This window comes from Gossypium hirsutum, chromosome A10 (assembly GCF_007990345.1).
Source record: "Gossypium hirsutum isolate 1008001.06 chromosome A10, Gossypium_hirsutum_v2.1, whole genome shotgun sequence".
In the NCBI taxonomy this organism is placed as follows: Eukaryota; Viridiplantae; Streptophyta; class Magnoliopsida; order Malvales; family Malvaceae; genus Gossypium; species Gossypium hirsutum.
In genome coordinates this window covers 116693410-116717171 of record NC_053433.1, presented here as the reverse complement: position 1 = coordinate 116717171, position 23762 = coordinate 116693410, and the positions used below count along the sequence as shown (strand labels likewise).

Sequence of the window (23762 nt, the reverse complement as noted above, 5' to 3'; positions counted from 1 at the left end):
CCTTTTATTTTAGAAATTTAGTCCCTTTACTTTTTAGATTTCAAAATTCAGGTGTAACTATTAACATTGTTAAAATTATTTTGTTAAATTCAGGTTCATTCCAACATCATTTTTTTAGTTACATGGTTATAAAGTGAATTTTTTTTTAATTTCAAAATGTCACACCAATAAATTTGACAAAAAAAATTAATAATGTTTACAATTGGACCTAGATTTTAAAATCTTAAAAATAGAAAGACTAAATTCTTAAAGCAAACTCTACACTTCAAACTAAGCCCAAATGATTCATTTGGATTTATTATAAGTTTCTTCTCTAGTTTTACTGGATTTCTCTATGGGATCAACATAAGATCACCAATTTACCTTGGATTTATTCCTTTTAAATTACTTCACCAAGATTGAATTGCCGGAACTCAAAAAAAGCTTTAAGAAATTACTTCAAATTTGCGTTGACAACTTACTGTTAGTTCAAAAGCATGCATTCTTTCAAAATATCAGTTCAAACACTTATGTAAAGTGCTTCATTTTCCATCATAGGCAATGCATAAGTTAAAAACCTACTATTAACAATGGTAGAAAAATATGGTAATATCAAAAAAGAAATGAGACCCACTTACGCAACTGAGTTCTTAGGTTTAGTGAACATCACATTTCTTCACCTTTATATAATGGACTTCTTCATAGAATTTGGTTTCTTGAGTTTCTTCTACTATCAAATTGGGATTTTCTATGCAGTATTCAAATGAAGCCACCTCATAATCTTTATCTTTGTTAACCATATTCTCACTAGATAGAAACCAAACATAATTACCTATATACCTTTGTTCTTTCTTAAATTGTATTTCCTAGCATTATTCACTTGTGATCTTTTCATAACTATTCTCACAAGCGACTTTAAATTGGTATTTAAATGTAAGTTTATCATAGTGGTAGCAATGTGCGACTTAAATTAATAATTTTTTAATAGTTCAGTAATTTAAAGAAAAACTTTTCAAATAGATCAATGATCATTTTGTTATTTTTTGAAATTAAGTTATCAAAACATAAATTTACTAGTAGTTTAATAACCTTGTCAAATACTATAGATTAAGTGTTTGATAATGATAATTAAAATACATTTGTTAAGATCTACTTGTAATCTTGGAAGTAAAGGACTTTCAATGGGACACGAACCGTGAAGAAAATAATCTATTTGTTAATATTTTCTTAAATAGAAATCAATCCAATTTTTTATTAACGCAAATAAAACCATGAATAACATAAATTTTGAATGTGTTTTTGTGAGGAAAAAATAATAATCATTGAAGGAAACTTCAGTGAGTATGGAGATAAAATATTATTAAATCTCAACCATCATTTGATTGCTTAAAATTGATGCCTATGACATGAATTGAGCACCAAATCTGGAAGCTTTTTTTTTATTTTATGAAATCTTAACTTGAAACCCCTCGACCTTTTCTGCTAATGCATTGAAATCTCAAAACTCCATGATTGAAATTTTCACTGCAATATTCAACAGCACTATCTCTGCAAATCCCAAATAAATAATGGCCTAAAAATCTCAGTTCAAGCACAAAGTATAAAACAAGCATTCAGAAAAAGAAATTAAAAAGCTTACTTGTTCCTCCTCTTTTGTGTAATTAAAGCTCCAACTATAATGGTCTTTCCAAAGAGGGGCAGTTGTTGTAGTCCAATTTAACCCAACTTAAAACCCATTTACAATAACCCCATTTACCAGCCCAAATATTTAACCCACATAAAACCCGAGAGGCCCAATTATCTTACCCAATACCCCTGACCCATTTACATTACAATACCCATTACCCAATTACCAAACCCACTAATCCCTAAAACCCAGCAGCCCAATTACCCCTAACCCTAATCAGCTCTAACCCGAAACCTTGGCTCCCACTTGCCTCTGCCTTCTGACACCAGCCCCTGTAGCACCGCCCCCAGTCATGTCCTCCACCCACTGCACCTGCAAGCCATAGACAGAGATAGGACAGAAAATATAGAAAAATCAAGTTGTAAGGCTATAAAAGCCATAAAAAAAAACAAATGTAAAGGTCGGCAATTCAAACACAAAAAGAAGAAAACATTCGATTTCAGAGTAGAAATAGCCATTCAATCGACATTTAAACACAGGAATAACTTCCAAGCAAACAAATACCACAGATCGGAGAATCAAAAGTGGTAAAAAACCCAATTTATTCTATTTTGTTTTAACTACTGTTTTAGATTGATTTTTGCACAAACATATATTAAATAAACACCAAATATTTAAGAATATAATACAAAAAATATAATAAATAAAAAACAAAAAAAGAAGGAAATTTTACCTTTCCGGCCACCTTGTACGGTGGCCGGCTCCTGCACCGGCGACCGGCCGCTGGCCGAAATCCTTCCCCTCTCCCTATCATCAACATCATATCATCACAATTACATAATTCACTTCAAACAAATTAACATACATGATTATGTTACATGAACTTTTCAATTATCTATTTCAAACTAGTGTACTTAAACATACATTCCATGAATTTTGAGTAAATTTACTCATAGCATTTACTTAACCAAACAAGTCAGACACATAATATCATATGAATGCCACACAAACATAGATAAGTTTATCACAATATAAACTTTCATTTCATTCACGTTTCATCATTTCTCAACTTTTGATTATCTCATTTCGTACATTGTCACATACATATCATGAACTTCTATTCTTACATTTCTAAGTTCCTTCTCATCATAAACACATTTCAAATATCTCAATATCACTAACTCATACTTCTCTTACCATATACATAATTTAAATTTAACATTTAATAATAAATAATTTGAATTATAGTACTACAATCGTACGTTGAGTATGTTTGTACTCAGTGGTATTACCATAATTCAAATTATAAATACTATAATAAATAATAGACATCAAACATGTAACAATATAAGTCATATATGTTAATTATGCTTTAATTTCATATCTCGGCAATAGTCTTTCATCAAATGGCATCATATATCATCTATATTATCTTTAATCAATTCATGAACCTTTGGTTCAAGCTTTCAATCTCATATCTCTGTTTCAATTCACGATTCACATTTCTTTTCATAATTCCACATTTTCACACTTTCAATAGTTTAATCGATCAAATTCATTTGATTTTCTCATTTCATTTACTCAACCCTATTAACATAACTCGGACTTAGACGGATACAGGGATCCAACCAAACACACCAGTAAGGCACATTGTGCCTAAAACGGTACATAGTACCTGATCAGAATACTACACAAAAGTGCCTGAAACGACACACGAGGTGCCTGCTGTGGCACACAAGGTGCCTGAAATACGACAGATAAAGTGCCTGATCAGTAAAGTCGACAAATCCTGTACACTTCCAGTTCCTATGGCATGCCAATTATATCCGACTAGTCCGAAAAGTTAATAGGGAATTCAATTCTCATTTCAATTTCACTTAATATTCATATTTACCCCTATTAACAAGACTCGGACTTTGGCGGATACACGGATTCCATCCAAACACACCAAAATGTCCAACCAAAACACACCAGTATAATCCTCCAAAACACACCAGAATAATATAATCCATCCAAAACACACCAGAAAAGCACAAAGTGCCTCTTCGGATAAATCCAAAGGATATAAACATCAGTATATCCAAATCTCATCTCCAAATCCCTTCTCAAAATCCTATGGCATGCCAACTATATCCGACTCAGTCCGGTACAGTTAATAGGGTATTCAATTCACTTTCCAATTTCCAATCAATTCACATTTCAATTAACCACATATTCATATCAATTTCATCACATTCCCAATCAATAAAATTTTCAAATATAACATATATCCAAAATTCTATTTCCACATCAATCACATATATCCATAAAAATTTAATTCAATATTAATACTTACCTTAAAATTTTACTTACTATACACATAAATTTAAATATAACATTTATTCATACCTCTATGAGTTCCGACTCATCATAATCTACTTTTGCTCACATATTTGAGTATCGCTTTCAACATTATCGTAATTAGCTCGGTTGGGAAAGTATCTCTATCTTTAAGTAAAATAAATCTCATCAGAGCTGGAAGATATTCAATTATCTTATCACAAGTTATATAATGGCATGTATTTCTAGACTACACATATGTTACGTTCGGTCCGAGAACCGACTAAATCTTAGCTCTGATACCAATAAATGTAACGCCCCTAACCTGAATCCGTCACCGAAACAAAGTTACGGAGCATTACCAGAGTTACCGATTCATTTATCAGATATTTCATTAATCCGATATCTTTTTTTTTTCACGTTCAAGTCTCGTATTCAAGTCATCCGGATCTTTATAAAGAAATTTGATCGTCGTTTTCATTTATTTCATGTTATAATACATTCAACTAATGCTCTAAACAAAATTATTATTTTACCCCTAAACTTTTAATTAATGACGATTTCATCCTTAGGTTAAAATAAAATAAAATTATTGCAATTTAATTCTTATTTCCAGCCGTTATTCTCACACAAATTGATAACAACCTATGAATTCTATAAAATGTCAGAATTTTCCATAATTTCAACACTTTTCAATTTAATCCTTAAAACATGTTTTTCCCTGATCTTGAGCTAAATTAATAATTTCATTCAATTTTTTAATTTAAATAATAAAATAATCCATTTCATGCAAATTGGTCATTTCTAACATTTTTTTACAAAATTGCCCATAAAATTTTACTTTTATTCAGTTTAGTCCATGAGCTTAAAACATACAAATTAGCCATGCTAGCTGAATATTCATACATATTTTCCTCCTCCTCCTCTCCATTTCACATCCTTAATTTATATAACATGCAACAAGTAACATTATCAATAATTTCACTATTTACTTATGTATATTCAAACTGTCCATTTGCGTCATAGTCACTAAATTATTTATATCTTAAGCTACAGAACTCGAAACTAAGATCCGCTAATTTTTCCTAAAACTAGACTTACTTATCTTATTACCATAAAATTTTTAGAATTTTTGGTTTAGCCAATAAGTACAGTTTATTCTTTAAAGTTACCCCTGTTCTGCTGTCTGACAGTTCCGACCCTTCTTCACTAAGAATTAATTATCTCATCGTACGAGATTCGGATGATGTTCCCGCTTATTTCTATTGAAAATAGACTCTTTAAGGATTTTAAACATATAAATTTAATCCCTTAATTAGTTTTCTCCAATTTTTGATGATTTTCCAAAGTCATAACAGGGGAACCCGAAATCATTCTGACATTGTCTCACAAAACTTATTATATCTCATGATTTACAATTCCATTGCTTACACCGTTTCTTCTATAAGAAACTAGACTCAATAAGCTTTAATTTCATATTTTATTCATCCTCTAATTATATTTCTACAATTTTTGGAGATTTTTCAAAGTTAGACTATTACTGCTGTCCAAAACTGTTTTAGTGCAAAATGTTGATTTTCATTTTGTCCCAAATTTCAAAGTTCATACAATTCAGTCCTTACTTAATTAACCCCTCAATTAAACTAATTTTCTCAATTAATACTTTTCCTAGACATTATAAGTTATTTCATAACTATTGAAATTCAGAATTTCCACATAAAATTCTAACTTCAAACTCTTTTACAATTTAGGTCTCAAACATTCACTTTCTATTCAATTCTTTCAATAAAATCAGCATATAAACAATTTAAAGCTCTAATTCTATGTCAAATCATCATATACTTCCAGCACATATTCATAGAGACTTTCAATTTCTTTCACAAAAACACAAAAATTTCAAGAAATAATCAAGAATTGAACTTACTTGCAGTAAAAATATGAAAAACCAGCTTAAGGGAACTCTTCCATGGTGTTTTTTATGATGAGAATGCAGAAAAATAAAGAGAAATCTAGATAATTCCACTTTAGTCCTAGCTTTATTAAGTAAATTTTATAATTTCCAATTTTGCCCTTATTTTCTTGGTGATTTCATGCTCTTGCCGTCCGGCCCAAATAGACCTTGGGTCTATTTCCATTTTAAACCCTATTTCTTTTATCATTTAAGCTATTTAATCATTTCTCACAATTTTACATTTGATACAATTTAGTCCTTTTTGTTCAATTAGCTATCAGTACTTTAAAATTTCTTGACGAAACTTTAATACTAAATTATTAACACTCCATAAATATTTATAAAAATATTTATGGCTCGATTTAAAATTCCCGAGGTCTCGATACCTCATTTTCAATTCTAATTATTTTAATATATATATATATTGTACATTTCACTATTTCAAAATTTTTCCTAACTTCACATTTAACTTATACTCACTAAATTAATAATATTTCCTACTTATTTGTCGAATTTAGTGATCTCGAATCACTGTTCCAACACCACTGAAAATTAGGCTGTTACATCATTACTGCTATTATACTTATTATTCCATTATTATATATATAATTACTATCTATCCCCAATTTTACTATAACATTATTACTATTTTATTTTATTATGTTCATTATTATTACTAAATCTATTGTTTACTAAGTATTTTGCCATTCTTAGTGTCTGTGTTATTTTTGCTTAATATTTATACATGTATATATTTTATATTTCTTTTAATATTTTATATATCATGTACATATACCTTTTTTATATATAATTATTATCTCTAATATATATATATACTTTTATACCATCATGTATGATTTTTATGTATACACCTTTTAACATTAGTTCATTGTATGTAAATATCTGTATATTAATAGTTGTTTTTAATATTCTAGTATATATTATGTATTCATACTTTAAGTATTATATTATATGTGTATATATATCATGTATGAATTTTAATAGCATATTGTACTTATTATTTTCACTATTATTATTTATTATTATTATCTACATATATATAGATATGTACTTAATTATTAAAAACACCGTTTTTCTTATTACGGTGTTATATAGGTGTTACGCTTTTATACCGTGTTTCTAATATTATATTACATAAACTTTCATCCATATTATTATATTTTAATGTGTTCACATAAATACATGTATATAAATATATAGCATTATCAATGTTTTAATATTATATTTTTTTGTCACTTTGCCTATTATTATTATTATTATTATTATATTTATTGTTATTATTATTATTATTATCAGTATCCTTATTGGCGTTATACCTTAGCATTTTATTACTACCATTGTTGCTTATATACTATACGTTTATGTATTACATGGTGCTATTAGTATTTTTCTTTTAACATTATTTCAATGTCATGTACGTTCTGTTATATATATATATATATTATTTTAATCATACATTACGTACATATTGCATTTGTATATGTATATAGGCATATATGTATTTCGATATTCTAGTTATACATTTTTTATACCATCTTACACATATACTTTAATACTTTATGTATATATTCTTATATATATTATGTATATACCTTTAATACCATATTATTTGCATATTTTTTATATATTCTTAAATACCATTATATTTATATAATTCTTTTTAATACCACATCATGTATATATTTTTAATGCTATGTGTACATTTTGCAATGTTATTATTATGTATACATTTTAATATCATTAGTTACACATTTTTGTACTATTTCGTTTATATACTTTCTATATTATCCTTATATTTATACCTATTTCCACTATTATCGCTTATTATTTCATTTTAATATTATATGTATATATTTTTTTATACATTTTACGTACATACATTTTTAATATTTATTTTATATATACGTATATATCATATATGTGTTATATATTTTGTATATATTATTATTTTATTTATATTTAGTATTAATCTTAGTACATATATTTTATTATATGTATATATATATACTTTTTTTATTTTCGTATTATTCATTATTATACTTATTTCCACTATTGCCACTTATTATATTATTTTAATATTATGTATTATTTGGTGTACATACATCTTTTTATTATTATTATTATTATTAGTATATAAATATATTTTCTATGTTATTAGTACTCCTAATATATATTGTATATATTCATTTATACTATATATATATTTAGTATGTATATATTTAATATTATTATGCGTATATTTTTCATTCCTGTTATCACTTATATATATATATATAGCAATATAGTGTTTTTTTTTATTATGTTTGCGTCACTTTATTTATTGTTTATATATAACCATGATTTTATTTCGTGTTTAATACTATTATTATCATGTTTAGTATAATATTCCATTATTTTTTTTTATTCTATTATTATCGCATATACATTGTTAATGTTTTACATATTATTTGCTTCGTATATCATTAACTTATTATTATTATTTGTCTGTTCCGAATTAAGCTTATTTGTTCGCATCTTATTTCCACATCAATATAGTTTCCTTTCACTTTCTTTATCTAGAAATATTTTCATTTTTGTTTTTAACTAATTTTAATAAATAAGGCAATATACCGATTTAACATTAAACCATAGATTTCATCGCTATGTTGGATGAAATTTGTCGGCTCGTATTAAAGACGAAACACCTTCAAAAAAACCGAAAAACTAAGATTTCTCTCGGATCACGATTAAATCTTACATTGAACTCGTATTTTTGAAAATCAAGATAACGCGTGTTTTACAAGATACCAATTTTGGGCGTTGCGAGGGTGCTAATGCCTTCCTCGCGCGTAACCGACCCCCAAACTCTAATTCTTCTCTGGCTTTTCGCATAGACCCAAATTTGGCCTTCATTTTTGTTCAAGAATCAATTTTCTTTTCAAAAAAGATGATTTATTAGATGTCCAATCACACCTAGAAAAAGATCGGTGGCGACTCCCTCTTTGAAAAAAATTAAACTTCAGTTTTCAAGTTTTCACTAAATCGCCACAATTAGCGACCGAAACCAAAATTTTTACGTCGCTACAGTACCATTAATTGCCTATGAATTAAAACCAATCCACAACTAGTCAGTATGAATCTTAAATATCTCCTCACTACAATGCTCAAACAACTTGAGAGGCAGTTACATACAATGAAATTTAAGCCCAAATTGATATGATAATCAAAATTCAAGAAAAGAAAATATTAAGTTGCACCATGTTGAATAGAATGAAGAAGGCAAATCTGTTAACAACTTGCGTTGTCTCAAAATCTCAGTTCAAACACTTGTATAAAGCAAGAATTCAGTAAAACAAGTTAAAGTTCTTACAGCTTAGTTGTTCCTCCTTATATGGCTAAAACTCCAATTAAGCAGTGGCATCATCAAAGCTCCGAAGATTTTCCATTCCCCATTGTCCCTGTTCTGTCATCCTCATTCCCTTCATAGAATCAAATTTAGAATGTCAAACCTTAATCTCTAGGTTATGGCTAACTTATACTAGAAAAACTACAGGTGAAATAAAGCTCACTTATGCAACTGAAGAATTAAGTTTAGTGCTTAAGTGTGCCTAGGACTTTTATGTTGTCGGGGTGGTGCTGGGTTCTTCATCCATATAAGATACATGTACACCACATTTCTCCACCTTTATATATTCTTCTTCAATTTCTTCTCGTTTTACATTGAAATTGGGATTTTCAATGTAGAATTCAAACGAAGCCCCCTCATAATCCTCGTCTTTTTTAACCATATCCTCACTAAACAGAATCAGCACATGATCACCCATATACTTCCTCTCCGCCTCAAGGTCTATACAGGAACTCCACTGACTTGTGAACTTTTCATAATCACCACCACTGGCGGTTGTCAATTGGTATTTACAGATAAATTTAAGATATTCATGGTGGTGGCAGCGCGTGAGATCAGCCACAAGGCAGATGGAAAAGACCAAGAATCTGCTCCCACTGGACCCATTTGGGGCTATCTTCAAAACTAACGAAGAACTCGTGTTCTGATGCTCGAACTTATTTGTTGAAATTTTGTTTCCTGGGAAACAGCAAAATAATCTATATGGAAGATAAGGATACTCCCATGTCAATCTCTGTTTCTCTGCCAGGTATCCAATTTTGAGCATGGCATTTGCCTCAATGTTATCAATTGAATCTTGATTCAAGCTGAAGCAATTACAAAACAACATGTAAAACCAGTCGACAACATCATCATCTAAAGGATCAAGATCTGTAAATGATACTTTTTCTAGTGATGTACAGCCATGTGCATCCAAGTACGGAGTATATGGTGGAAGCTCTGAGAGTAATTTAAGACTCTCGCAATGATCCATTTGCAACTTATAAATGCTTTTAGACATCAAGATTGGTGAGGACACATCGACTGTTGGAATCTCTCTTGAACCGAACAGGATGATATTGCATTGTAACTTTTGAATACTTGAGCAGCTCATCTTTAACATCTGAAGATTATTTAGGGAGTCTAAAGACAAGGTCACTTCCTTAATTTGAGTCCCAGATAAATTTAATTCTCTTAAGCTTCTTGGGATTTCTGGGAATTCGGTTATTGGGCAATGACTAAGATTCAGATCACGGAGGGCTTCCATCTTGATCGATACATTCTTTACTCTTGAGCCCCTCATATCTAACGTTTGAAGATTGCCTACAGAGTCGAGAGACAAGGACACCTCTTCAATTTGAGTTCCAGATAAGTTTAATTTTGTTAAGGTTCTTGGGATTTCGGGAAATTTGACTATTGGGCAATGACTAAGATTCAGATCACGAAGGGAATCCATCTTGATGGATACATTTTTCACCCTTGAGCCACTCATATCTAACTTCTGAAGATTGCTTGGAGTGTCGCTAGACAAGCACACATCTTCAATTTGAGTTTCAGATAAGTTTAATTCTGTCAAGCTTCTTGGGATTTTTGGGAATTCGGCTATTGGGCAATGACTAAGATCCAGATCATGAAGTGATTCCAACTTTGAAATATTGCTTGATACAATATTGACCTTGGAGTTTTTCAAGCACAACTTTATAAGTCCGACGAGATGCTCAATTGAATCAGGCACTTCTTCTATTTTTGAATCACTTAATTCTAAAATAGGAAAGTGTTTTGGGATCACAGGAAACGTCTTGAGGTTACAACATCCTGTAAGTCCAAGTTTTTTAAGTGATGTCAAATGATTGAGCCAAGGAAGTTCGACCAAAATTTCACACCCGCTACACTCAAGGATTTCAAGGTTGATTGCTCCTAATAGACTAGGAATCTTCCTTAAATTCTTGCAATCAGCAACATTAATTTCTTTTAAATTAACTAGATCCTGTGCAAAGAAAGTATAAATAGTTATATTACTTTCGGCCGTATAAAAAATGATACATTATAACTATTAATAGACTCGATACTATTATTCATTAACATATCAATTATAAACTATTTTTGAATTTCAAAAGTATCTTGAATGAAGAAAGTATAAAAGAATATACCTGATGATCATCATCATTCCAAAGATGTTCTAGATCGCCACATATTAATTTCAGTACAACAAGATTCTTTGGATTAGAACCAGATAGAGACTTGAAGGGATAATAATCCCAATGAAGATACCTTAGCTCTTCAGGAAGAGATACACTATCAACTTGGTCTGCAAGAAACTTCTCTGCCGGACACTTCTCCCAAAAAAAACCATGAGTGTAGAAGAAGATAACTTTAAGATTAATCATTCCCTCAAAAGTAGAATGATGTAACTGTAGGTTATCAATTTGAGATATATCTAACTTCATTCCTTCAATTCGATTAATTCCCTAAGAACAAAAACCAGGACAAAGAAATTTATGGGCATTCCATTAAACAATTAAATCACCAAAAAGAAGTAATTATATTAGAAAATGTTTAATTTTATTGTTTTTCTAAAGCAATGGATTAGATACTAAGTCAATAAACCATTGCGAAAATCCCATGACATATATCTTAATAGATTGGTCATTCACAGTGATTTGTGTAATAAACTTAAACTCAACATTTGACAACACATAATTAATTGAATTTTTATACTTTCTAATTAAAATCACACAAAGATATATAAAATTAAAAGAATATATATATAACTAGGGCTTACTTTGTTATATCTGAGCACTTGAAACACCTCTTTAGCACCCCATAACCTACTACGTTTTTCAGGGTCTATAGATTCTTTGCGAACAATGTCCTTGCCCATCTCTTCAAGCATATCATGCATAAAAATCCATTCAATATAAGGTGTGCTATCAAGTAGGCACTTGTCGATCAAGTTGCTTATTCCACTCACAACACCCTTATAACAACAACTTAGAATTTTTTCTACATCTTTTCTGAATGTTCCTTTAAAGAAGATTGCAATATCAAGGAATATATTCTTCTCTACTTCATCCAAGTCATCAAAGCTACTCCTCAAAATCTGTGAAATTTTTGGTTGGTCATATTCATTTAGTTTATCCACCTCACTTTCCCACTCTGTTCTAGACTTTTTATATAGTTTAGAACCCAAAACTCTAAGAGCAAGCGGAATTCCTTGGGCATACTCTACAAACGTTTTCGATAGATCTTGAAACTCAGAAGCGGGATTCAATTGTTTAAATGCAAATGTAGAAAAAAGTTGGAGAGAGTCATTGTCATTTAACTTCTTTACCTTATGCATTTTGTCAACACCTCCATTCTTAAGTACTTGTCTATCTCTAGATGTTACAATGATTTTACTTCCATCACCAAAATGTTTAACACCAAAACAATCTATTTGGTCTGAGTCATTAACATCGTCAAGGACAACAAATACTCTTTTATTGTTTAGCCTCTCTTGGATTAAAGTTGACCCAATTGAGGGGGTGTCTACATGAATTTCTTGGTTTAAGAGTTCGGAAAGAAGTTGGTTTCGCAAAGATTCCATCCCCTGTTGTTTTAATTTCTCTCTAACATTTAGAAGAAAGCAAGTATTTTCGAAGTTATGAGAGATTTCATTATATATAACATCAGAGAGGGTAGTTTTGCCTATACCACCTTGTCCCCAAAGTCCTATTAGACGACTGTCTTCCTGCTCAATTAACCTCAAAATCGTCTGCTTCTGATCATCTATTCCAACTAAGTCTGCAGAAGCACTTTTAAACTTGCCACTCATCAACTTCTTTATAACATATTCAACAATATCCTTGATGTACTCAGTTTCAGGTCTAGAAAATAATAAAAAAATATAATTATATACTAAATCTAAAATAATGATTATTAATATAAGGTGATGGGAAAAATATAGTTACCTGTCGAATTTGCCTCCTTCTATATGCCATCCTTTTAATTTACCGACTTCAGCAAAGGCAGTTTTCCATCGTTGTACTTGAGGTAGCCTATTTGAACCGTGGCCATTGAAGGATTTTTTGAAACTACCACCAAGATTCCGCACATCAGAAGGATCAACATGGTAAAATATGGGAAGAACAATATGTCCTTGAGTGTCCTTGCGGCGCATGATGTCGGAGAGTTCGGCCAGGCATGATTTTGAAGAAGCATAGTCTACCGACAACACAATTATTGAGAGATTTGAGGCTGCAATTGCTCGAGAAAGTGCTTGTGAAAGTTGCTCCCCTTTTTCTAGTGTTTCTTCATCGAAGAAAACATTCATTCCCGTTTCTTTCAAAGCTTTGAGTAGATGAGCAGTGAAATTAAGGCGTGTGTCTTCACCTCTGAAGCTCAAGAAAACCTGATGCTTCAATCGAGTAGAAGAGGCACTTGCTGGAGAAAGTGGCTCCGGTATTTCATCATGAAAGAAGACATTCATCATGGCGTCTTTCAGAGCTTTAAGCAGATGAGTGATGAAGTTAAGGCATGTGTCTGTTTGAGGAGAAGAGGAAGAGGAAGATGAAGAAGAAGAAGCCATGAAAGGGTATTGATTGTGTGATTGAAGCAAGAGAGAGCAAAATAGATCTGTGAACCTTTGTAGAACACATTCATAATATTTTGCATTTCATTTCTTCTGTGTTTTTATAATAATATTTGGCATTTAGTGGTATGGATATGTGAACCTTTCAGTAAAAGTCAGCAATACTTAATTGCTGTTCACTCCAACATTAATTGCTTACTTTTTTTTTAATCTTATAAAAATACCAATGTTTCGTGTGATAATATAAATTTTTTTCAATAAAGCCAAAGCATAATTTTGTCTTTTAATTGGTTTTCTAATACAAATTTAATTTTTAATATTCGGGTGAGCTGTCATTTAGTAGTACCAATCTGTGAACCACCAGCTACAATTTTGCTATATTAAATTGCTATTTAGTTTAAGATTAATTACTTACTTTTATGATTAATCTTATAAAAAGATTAACTACTCAACTAGGCTCAAATATGACTCAAATTAAAGAAGTGTCTTTATCTTTAGACTCTCTATCTAATCTTCAGTACTGAAAAGTTAGAATGCAATTCTACACTTACTAGAAACATGTATTGTATGTTGAATATGCGTATGTATTATCCAAATGAACTTCAAGCAATGTGAATGATAATATACTATTATATACTCTTATTTGCTTTTAAAATAATAAAGTTTTGTCACGTTGAGATTCCCATGGGTCGAGCTGCAGCCCTATCTTAAAAACTATTCCAAACCCATGCTTGACTTGTCTAAATAGTCAGTTTTATTGTTTAAAATATAAGAAAATATTATTTTTTTATTTTTTATAATTAAATTAAAATATATATTCTTTTAGAATGTTAATATATACGAAGCTATTTAAGCTTATTTTTAGACTTAACTAATACTTACATTTGAAAATTATAAGTCAACTTGATATTTAATTGACTACCGTTCAAATTTTTTTATCTTATCTAATCATATTGCACAATGTGTATTTATAAAACAATAATATCATGCCATGTGTACTAAAAATATTTATTTTAACTTTAATTTTTAATTATTAAAAACAAAACTTCTAATTAATTAATTAATTCACTTTTTTTAAATTCCTTTCTTTTCTTTTAATTTCTCATTAATGGTTTCTTCTTTTCCCAGAACCGTACGTCCTCGTTCACCATCACCAATGCCAAATTATAATCGAGCCACCTTGCTCCACTGCTGAAGCCCCAACCCAATACCTAACCTAATGCAGGGAAGAAACTAGGTGAGGGGGTTGGCAGGCACAGTCCCCCTTAAATGAAATATTTTTCATTTAAACTTTTTAAAAATTTAAATTATTAAAAAAAATTTACACTTTAATCCTTTAAAAATATAAAAAATTAATTTAATTTTTAAAAATTTATAAAGATATAAGTTATTAAAAGGATGAAATGTACTTTTACTATCATAAAAATTATAATTTAAGTTTTTAGTTTGGTCCTTGACCCAATGCCGTTCATAGACCTCCACCATCATTATTTTTCAAGCTCTTTTTAGTATTTTCAAAATCCATTCATGTTGACCACCACCATCGTCATTCAACCAATTCAAGAATGCATTTTTTCCCCTTTCTTTGTATTTTGAAATTTGGGTTACCGAATTTTTGATTATTCGAGTCACCGTTCGAGAATCTTAATGGTGAGAAGGCAGGGAGGACCTACGGGAAGCCATAACTAGATTTCCAAGACATTCCCAATAGCCAACGACGTAGATATAATTATTTAAGGTAGTTCGAAACTTACGTTAGGTGGATGATGACTATGAAGTTGAACATGTGCAGTGCAGAGGCAGGCAGTTAGCCTCTTTATTCCCAACACTACCTGATTTGTGATTTGATTCTTCTATGTAATCATCATCTCCAGCAACAATACCATCTTCAAAGATAACCACATCATCTTCTCCATCCCAATACTCCTCCTCGAGCTCTTCATCATCGTCAACTTCATATACATCATCACCATCATCATAATCTTCATCATATACATCATGCGCAAATAAAAATTGATTAGAAATTAAAAGGTGTTAGGTGGAGCAAAGACCGTAGCATAATTATAAGTTAGATGTGCTACTGCTTTTGAGAAGATGCATAAGCTTAAAAGTGATATAATTATTTTTTTATATTTTTCTTTTGCACAGGACCTTATTAATTTAAGAGAAATTGACATTTCAAATTACAAGAATTTAAGGAAGATACCTAATCTTTCAGGAGCAATCAACTTTAAACTCCTTCGACACTCCAAGTGTGAAAGTTTGGTTGAACTTCCTTGCCTCAATTATTTGGCATCTCTTTTCAACTTTGGTTTCGACTCCATGGATAGTGTAGTCTCGAGAAGTTTCCCCGAGTCTCCATCCCCTTGTTTTGTACATACAACTCAATCATTATTCATTAAATATTTCCACTACAAATCTTACACACATACTTTGATTAAATCTAAATACATGCCATAATCTATTACCAAAAGATTAAAACCATATCTTCTTCCAAATTTTAAGATATGATTTAATGAGATGAGATTATATCTTCACTCTAAAATTTCAAGTCAAGCCTTTACCACCTACACGTTGAAAAAAAAACATGTTAAACTTATAAAAGCTTATTAAGTATATTAAGAATTAAACTTATCATTACCTTTATTAAATTTAACATATTAAAACTTTAAACTTAATATAATGAAAAGCAGAAGTCTGCATCTCAGAAACGTAAACGTTCGGGCCAGAACAACACTACTGGGGCACACTACTGGGACTCCTCGTACGGGAGCAAAAGATATTGCTCTTTACTCTGAACATTAATTGCTTACTTTATTTTTAATCTTATAAAAAGACCAATGTTTCATATAATAATATCCATCGTTTTTTTTTTCGCAATTCTAAAAGCTTGGCTGCCTTCCTTTGTTTTTTCTTCAAATTTTTTAGACTAAAAATAAGTCAATAAAGCCAAAGCGTAAGTTTTTCTTCTCATTGGGTTTTTTTAATACAAATTCATTTTTTAATATTTAGATGAGCTGCCATTTAGTAGTATCAATCTGTTATCCACCAACTACAATTTAATTGAATAGACTAATTGAGGAAGCAAATGGTTTAATAAATAATAAACAGGGTAAACTATAAAAATAATCACTTTTGTTTAGCTCAGATTACATTTTAATCACTTATGTTTGAAATGTTATGTTTTAGTCACTTATGTTATCATTTTGTTATGAAGTGGTCACTCCACCGGTAAGTTCCGTTACCTCCTAATGGCGGTCCTATGTGACAGTCCAAATGGGTTTAAATACCAACTTAGATGTCCAGATGCTAGAATGAAGATAGGCTTTTAATTAAATAAATTTAATTTGGATTGCCACGTAGGACTGTCGTTAGGGAGGTAACGGAGTTTAACGGTAGAGTGAGCCACTTTGTAACAAAACGATAACATAAGTGGCTAAAACCTAACATTTCAAACATAAGTTACTAAAATATAATCTGAGCCAAACAAAAGTGGTTATTTTTATAGTTTACCCTAATAAGTACAACTAGTTTATATAATAAAAATGGGTAAAGAAATGGATCATGATAATTTTTATTTTAAATTTTTAGGTTCTGTATGATAAGTTAAAAAATTAAGTGTTAAAAAATTATATATTAAAATATTAAATGTTAAATTTAATTTATAAATTTTTTTTGGTATATTAGTTAAAATTAAATAATGAATATAATTAAATTGTTTGATAAAGTGTAGCATAATCTTAAAAGAAAAAATAAAATAAAAATTGAGAAAGGATAATATATCTTAAAAGAAATAAAGTAAAAGATGCTGAAGTATTCTCTATTAAATGATAAGTTGCACTACAAGGAATTAAGGTTTTAGCGGCGTTTTTAGTGGCGTTTGGACCGAAAACGCCACAAATATTATACATTAGTGGCGCTAACGAAAAAACACCGCAATAGGTAAAGCAGTAGCGGCGTTTTTCTCATAAACGTCGTAAAAGGTAAGCAATAGCGGCGTTTATGAGAAAAAAGACACAAAGTATTATTTTATTTTAAACAAAATGGCACCGTTTTGCTCTGCTTAGTTTTATCCCCAAATCATTTTCCCGAAATCCCTTATTTTTTCGCCTAAAAATTTCCCCAAATCCTTTAATTTTTCCCCAAATCAAAATCCCCAAATCCCTTAGATTTCCCCAACCGTCTGCTGCATTGCCGTCTACTGTCCCCTCTGCTGCATCGCCGTCAACACTCCTCTACTGCATTGTCGTGTAAGTTTTTCTGTTTAGGGTCTAGTTTGTTTGTTAATTTATTCTCATCTTTCAAATTCTAACCCACAGTAATGCAGAAACATCTGTTCTGTATAAACAACAACCCAGAAACAGAGGCTCAAAGAAAATATGACGAACTCCAGCAACAGCTTTAGAATATGATGAAGATGTTTCAGCAGTCGTAGAATCTGCCATCTTAGACTTTTGTTTTCTTATTGTGAGAATAACTTAACAATATAACTTTTGAATATAATATATTTTGTTATTTCATTTATTAACTTAGATTATATACATATTTCTTTCGTGATAGTATCATTTAGATTGAAGTTTTTGGTTGGATTTGATGTTTATGTTAAAAATTCGGGTTCTATATAAACTAAATTGGCTTGGTAAATTTGCTAAAGTTAGTGGCTTTTTCCCGCAAACGCCACTAAAGAACATTACATTTAGCGGCGCTTTTACTAAAAAGGCTACTAAAGAACATGACCTTTAGCGGTGCTTTTCCCATAAGCGCCGCTAAAGATCATGTTCTTTATTAGTTTGTGGGAAAGCGTCGCTAAAGATCATGTTCTTTAGCAACTTTTTTGTGGCGCTTATCAAAACGCCGCTAAAAACCTATTTTGATGCATGTAGTGTTTTTTGTAATACAATGTTTAGAACTACTCATGACTTCTCCCCAACCCTTAAATAAAAGGATAATATGCTTTAGCGCACTCGAACCCATATCTTCTTGCATTGATAATAATTCTGATGCCAGTTGAGTTAAGACTTAATCTGCAATTTTAGAATTCTTTTTTAAGTGTTTGATTGTTAACATAAATCCACTAAATTGCATGGACATAATTTTGTCCCACTAGAAGACCTTGACTCTGGACTACACGGCAGTTTCCATTTGCCAAATAAATTAATGTTTTAAAGGACATTAAGAAACATAAATCTTTGGCTTAAAGAAAATCAGGCCAAGAAAATCTTAAAGAAAATCAGGCCAAGAAAATCTTCCTTGGTATGTTAAACTTTTCTTTTGTAGAATACTTAAAGAAATAAAGCCAAGAAAATCTTCCTTAGTATATTTTGCTCTTTTTATTTTTCTCTTCACAAAATCCTTAGGTTATTTTGTTTGAATACTCTTTCTTTATGGCTTCTTCTTCTCGTCAAATCAGGCATCAAGTTTTCTTGAGCTTCAGAGGTGAAGACACGCGCCTTAACTTCACCAGTCATCTACTCAAAGCTTTGAAAGACATGGGAGTGAATGTCTTCTTCGATGAAGAAAAACTGGAAAAAGGAGAGCAACTTTCAAAAGCACTTTCTCAAGCTATTGCAGCCTCAAATCTCTCAATTATCGTTTTATCCGTAAACTATGCTTCCTCAAAATCATGCCTGGCTGAAGTTTCTGACATCATAGACCGCAAGAACACTCAAGGGCATATTGTTCTTCCCATCTTTTACCATGTTGATCCTTCCCATGTGCGAAATATTGGTGGGAGCTTTCAGATATCCTTTGAAGAGCATGAATCAAAGAGGTTAGTTGATGAAGTGAAGCGATGGAAAGCTGCTTTTGCTGAAGTTGGTAAATTAAAAGGTTGGCATATAGATGGTGGGAAACTTGATAGGTAGGTAACTATATTTTTTCTCTTCTTATATTTATCTTTGTATTAGATTTCATGAAATCTACACCATCCATATTTTTTTCTAGAGCTTTTTCTTTTAATTTCTTTTTAAGATTTAAGAAAAAATTTAGTTATCATTTAATATTTTTTTTTATAAATTTCTAAAATCTTAACTCCTAGATTCTAAAACCCTATACCTTGATGCTTAAATTCTAAACTCTAAAATTATATTTATCTTAAATTAAAAAACAAACAAACAAACAAACTTTATAACAGGAGAAAAACCTTGTCTATAAGTGCCATTCAAACTTACAAGCTGTCATCTTACTATTTTCTTTCTTTATTATCTGCTAGACCTGAAGCCGAATATATCAAGGATATTATTGAATATGTTACGGAAAAGTTGACAAATAGCAGATCTAAAAGTGCTTCTGACGAACTGGTTGGATTGGATTATCAGAAAAACATGATTTTGAGGCTGATTGAGCGAAAAGACTGTCGTGCAATTGGACTTTGGGGAATAGGTGGTATAACCAAAACTCCCCTTGTTGACGATGTACATAAGGAAGTCTCTCCGAAGTCCGGAGATTGTAATGATTTTCATCAAAATGTTAGTGAGAATATAGAAAAGCAAGAGACGAGATCTTTAAGAAATGATCTTTTTTCCAAACTATTAAATGAAGAAATATGCATAGACACCCTTTTGATTGGACCTAGTTTTATCCAAGAGAAACTAAACAATAAGGAAGGTTTCAAGAGGAAACAAGACCGAGTTTTTACTGGGTTAGTGACACTACAAGTTGGGAAATGGAATACCTCTTGTAAGTTTCTTGTCTTTGCAACTTATCTTAATATAGATTCATCATATGTGCCAAATCCAGCTTATCTAATTGCTAATTAATTTAGTACAGTACCCATCAAACAAAATCCACATATGCTATTGTTGATGCCTTTTCAAGCCAAAGGTGATGACATCGAGGGTAACCGAAATGCTGAAAGCATCATGTTGGATGAACAAACCTTACAAAGGGACCTGCAGATTACCATCGAGGAAGAAAACTATGCTGAAGCAGCAAAAATCAAGGATGATCTTCGAGTCCTACATGAGGATAGTAAGGCTTTGGTACTGATAGCAAATTTTGGGTTTTATGATGCTTTTAGGAGAGGGGATCTAGCCATGATGCAAAACCTTTGGGTAAAAGGAGATGATGTCTGTTGTGTGCACCCAGGGGGGAATGGGATATCTGGTTATGATTCCATAATGAAAAGCTGGAAAATTGTGTGGATGAACTTCGAATTTCCACTAGAGATAAAGCTGAAAAATGTTCGAGTTCATGTTAGAGGAGATTTTGGGTATGTTACGTGCATGGAATTTGTCAAGACAACAAAAGGTAGCAATTGGGGTTCGCAGTTTGTAATAAATGTGTTTGAGAGGATTAATGGCCAATGGCATATATGCATTCACCAGGCTTCTTAAGCATAGTTACTAGTATGTTTTGTAGTCTTAGTCAACTTATTATGTGTGTATATATATGGACTTGAAAACATTTTGGATAATCATTTAGAACACATTGTTCTTCTTTTGAACTTTTCCTTTTTGATCTTTTGAATTTTTTGTTTTGATAGAATTTGGTTTTTGCTGGAACATTGTTCAAAATATAGATAATATGAATTCTAAGCAGAGACTTGTTGGAGCAGATATCACCTTGTCTAATCCTATTCAAGTTTCACACTGTTAAGGATGAGAATTGTAAAGACAAGGAAAAAGATGCATCATACCATCCGAGGCTCAAAAACTTCGATCATTTGTTAGGGCTAATATTCAAAACATCACAGATCAGTCCTCTAGAATTGATGAGATATAAAGGCTAAAGTGTGGTGGTTCTACTCATGAAGTTAGTATCATCGAAGTGGAACCCTCTGTCCTTTCGAAAAATGCCCCACATGAAGGCCAAAAAGTTAACTCATAACCGAAAATTGATTTTGATTCGTCCTCTCAACCGAGGTATTCTGTTGGAGATTGCAAGATGGTTAAGGAAGTTGAGCGATCAGGCTTGAAAGGGCCCGTTGAGACAAATGATAGAGTTGACCGACAATTGCATGAGAACCTGTTTGTTGTCGGCTCACACGCTAATAGTGGTTGGCAATGGCTTGTGAGGATGATGCAATATTAGACTTAGATGCTGTCAGTAATGGTAATAATGATGATGTAGGTGGGGGATTTTCAATAGAGCGGGATGCCGCCAATTCCAATCTATTAGGCAGGGATATAGTAATCGTTGAAGCCATAGATTTTCTCTTAAGGAGCAACTGATTGATGACGCCTTTAGGGCTCATGGGAATCGCTTGTTGCCGCTGGGCTATAAACCAGATATTGCAAGCCCTTCTGAGTTGCGGGCTGAGTATACAGAAAACGAGGATAGTCTTGCTTTATCTAACATTGCTGGTTCTGGTATTGAATTGATGGTCTTCATTATTTTATCAGGTTGGGCTGAAACTTGAATCAAATTTGTGTTTTCCAAGATTATCAGAATTTGGATTTTTGTAATCAAAATTCCAGAGTTTTACTCTGTTTTTGGATTAAAAGGATGCAATATTGGAATTAGTAATCAGTGACATATTCACTAAGAAATAACTACTCTATCACCTTATAATTTTGTATTTAATCCATTTAGTTCATACATTCGTTTTTATGAGATGATATCCAACAAGTTTGAGATTCGAACCTTAGTATACAATCACTTTCTCTAATCCTAAACTATGATCTACTATTAAGAAAAAACACAAAGCATCCTACTGTGATTATTTTATATTGCAGTATTTACACAATTTTGAAGGTGTTTATTTTAGCTGAACATGTTATGCGGTTGCAGTGTGGTGTTTGTGTTTTGAGACGAACTATGCAATTTTCCATAACGGTTTGCTGCATACGGTACTTCTTCTTTGTGAATTTACAGTCACTGTTTCCGGAGAATGATGTTAATGTTGTTCCTATAGGGTTGATAGTGTGTAAATTATTGTACTAAAAAATTACATAAAGTTCAATTCTCAGGAAAGAGAGGTGGATCATAAGGATCTCTTAAGTACCAAGTTTTTCCTTAGTCAGAATATCCCTTCTATCGTAATTTAATAGCACAATTAAATACTACTATTATACCATCAAATATTGAAAGAAAAATAGGACAAGAAAGAATACAAGAGTTTTAACGATGTTTGGTAAATTATACCTACGTCCTCGGGCACTAACACCATATGATAACTTCACTATCTCCAAAATATTACAAACAAATAGAATTCCTTAAAAATTCTCAAATGGGAGAAGAGAGAAAACTAAGTGAGAAAGAATAGTTAGGATGATTTGAAATGAGAAATGGGAGGGCCTATTTATAGTTGAAATTCAAGGACCAAACCATAAATAGCTCATTATCTCAATGACCAAAAAAGAAATTATCCCATGCCAAAATTTCAAGTCAATTTTAGGTGCAAAATCTGCACCTCCTATTTATTACATTTTAGTCAAAATTGATGGCTACCATGCAATTGTCAACAAACTGCCATAAATGTTAACAGTTAAGGGGGTGCCGGAATTGTAGCAGTCGTAAAACATGGCTGTGATTCGAGCTATCATACTGTGCTTGAAGCTTCGGACTAGAGCATGACAGTTTGTTGAGCTATATCAGCATCCAAAGATCAAAACAAAGAAAATTTGTGTTTGAAAGATGAAAGCCAGAAGCAAAAACAAATCGGTTGAGAGAAAAAATTGACAACTCTCATTACTATAATTAGTAGCAATACAATTTGCATAAATAGCTCGGACTAGAGCATGACAGTTTGTTGAGTTATATCAACATCCAAAGATCAAAACAAAGAAAATTTGTGTTTGAAAGTTGAAAAACAGAAGTAAAAACAAATCGGTTGAGAGAAAAATTGACAACTCTCATTACTATAATTAGTAGCAATACAATTTGCATAAATAGCTTCATTACATTGGAAAAAAACAAAGCATAACTTGTGCTAGCATCCAAGCTGTAAAATCAGCTTAATGACAACTTAAGAAGCTACTAAATCAGCTAA

General features: G+C 31.2%; 2 protein-coding genes across 2 annotated transcripts; one reads left to right on the top strand and one right to left on the bottom strand.

The window, feature by feature from the left end:
* Window positions 1-9105: 9105 nt before the first annotated feature.
* Window positions 9106-13940, bottom strand: LOC107889679 (disease resistance protein RUN1). The gene is made up of 5 exons (XM_016814199.2): window positions 13212-13940; window positions 12044-13127; window positions 11412-11729; window positions 9446-11248; window positions 9106-9355 (listed from the first exon to the last, which is right to left on the bottom strand). The coding sequence occupies exons 1-4, from the start codon at window positions 13826-13828 to the stop codon at window positions 9494-9496; spliced, it is 3774 nt and encodes a 1257-aa protein (XP_016669688.2). The 5' UTR covers window positions 13829-13940; the 3' UTR covers window positions 9106-9355; window positions 9446-9493.
* A 5275-nt stretch (window positions 13941-19215) lies between these two features.
* LOC121208143 (disease resistance protein RUN1) lies at window positions 19216-21228 on the top strand. The gene is made up of 3 exons (XM_041078640.1): window positions 19216-19691; window positions 20043-20509; window positions 20600-21228. Exons 1-3 carry the CDS (start codon window positions 19216-19218, stop codon window positions 21163-21165), a joined length of 1509 nt encoding a protein of 502 aa, XP_040934574.1. The 3' UTR covers window positions 21166-21228.
* Window positions 21229-23762: the final 2534 nt, after the last annotated feature.

What these genes read in the sequence shown, in the direction of transcription:
- LOC107889679 (XM_016814199.2), bottom strand. Translation starts at nt 13,828, where the DNA reads ATGGCTTCTTCTTCTTCATCTTCCTCTTCCTCTTCTCCTCAAACAGAC. An exon ending in AAGTGCTCAGATATAACAAA is followed by an intron (nt 11,730 to 12,043) that starts GTAAGCCCTAGT and finishes TTTTGTTCTTAG; the next exon opens with GGAATTAATCGAATTGAAGG. An exon ending in GGAATGATGATGATCATCAG is followed by an intron (nt 11,249 to 11,411) that starts GTATATTCTTTT and finishes TTCTTTGCACAG; the next exon opens with GATCTAGTTAATTTAAAAGA.
- LOC121208143 (XM_041078640.1), top strand. Translation starts at nt 19,216, where the DNA reads ATGGCTTCTTCTTCTCGTCAAATCAGGCATCAAGTTTTCTTGAGCTTC. An exon ending in GATGGTGGGAAACTTGATAG is followed by an intron (nt 19,692 to 20,042) that starts GTAGGTAACTAT and finishes ATTATCTGCTAG; the next exon opens with ACCTGAAGCCGAATATATCA. An exon ending in TGGGAAATGGAATACCTCTT is followed by an intron (nt 20,510 to 20,599) that starts GTAAGTTTCTTG and finishes AATTTAGTACAG; the next exon opens with TACCCATCAAACAAAATCCA.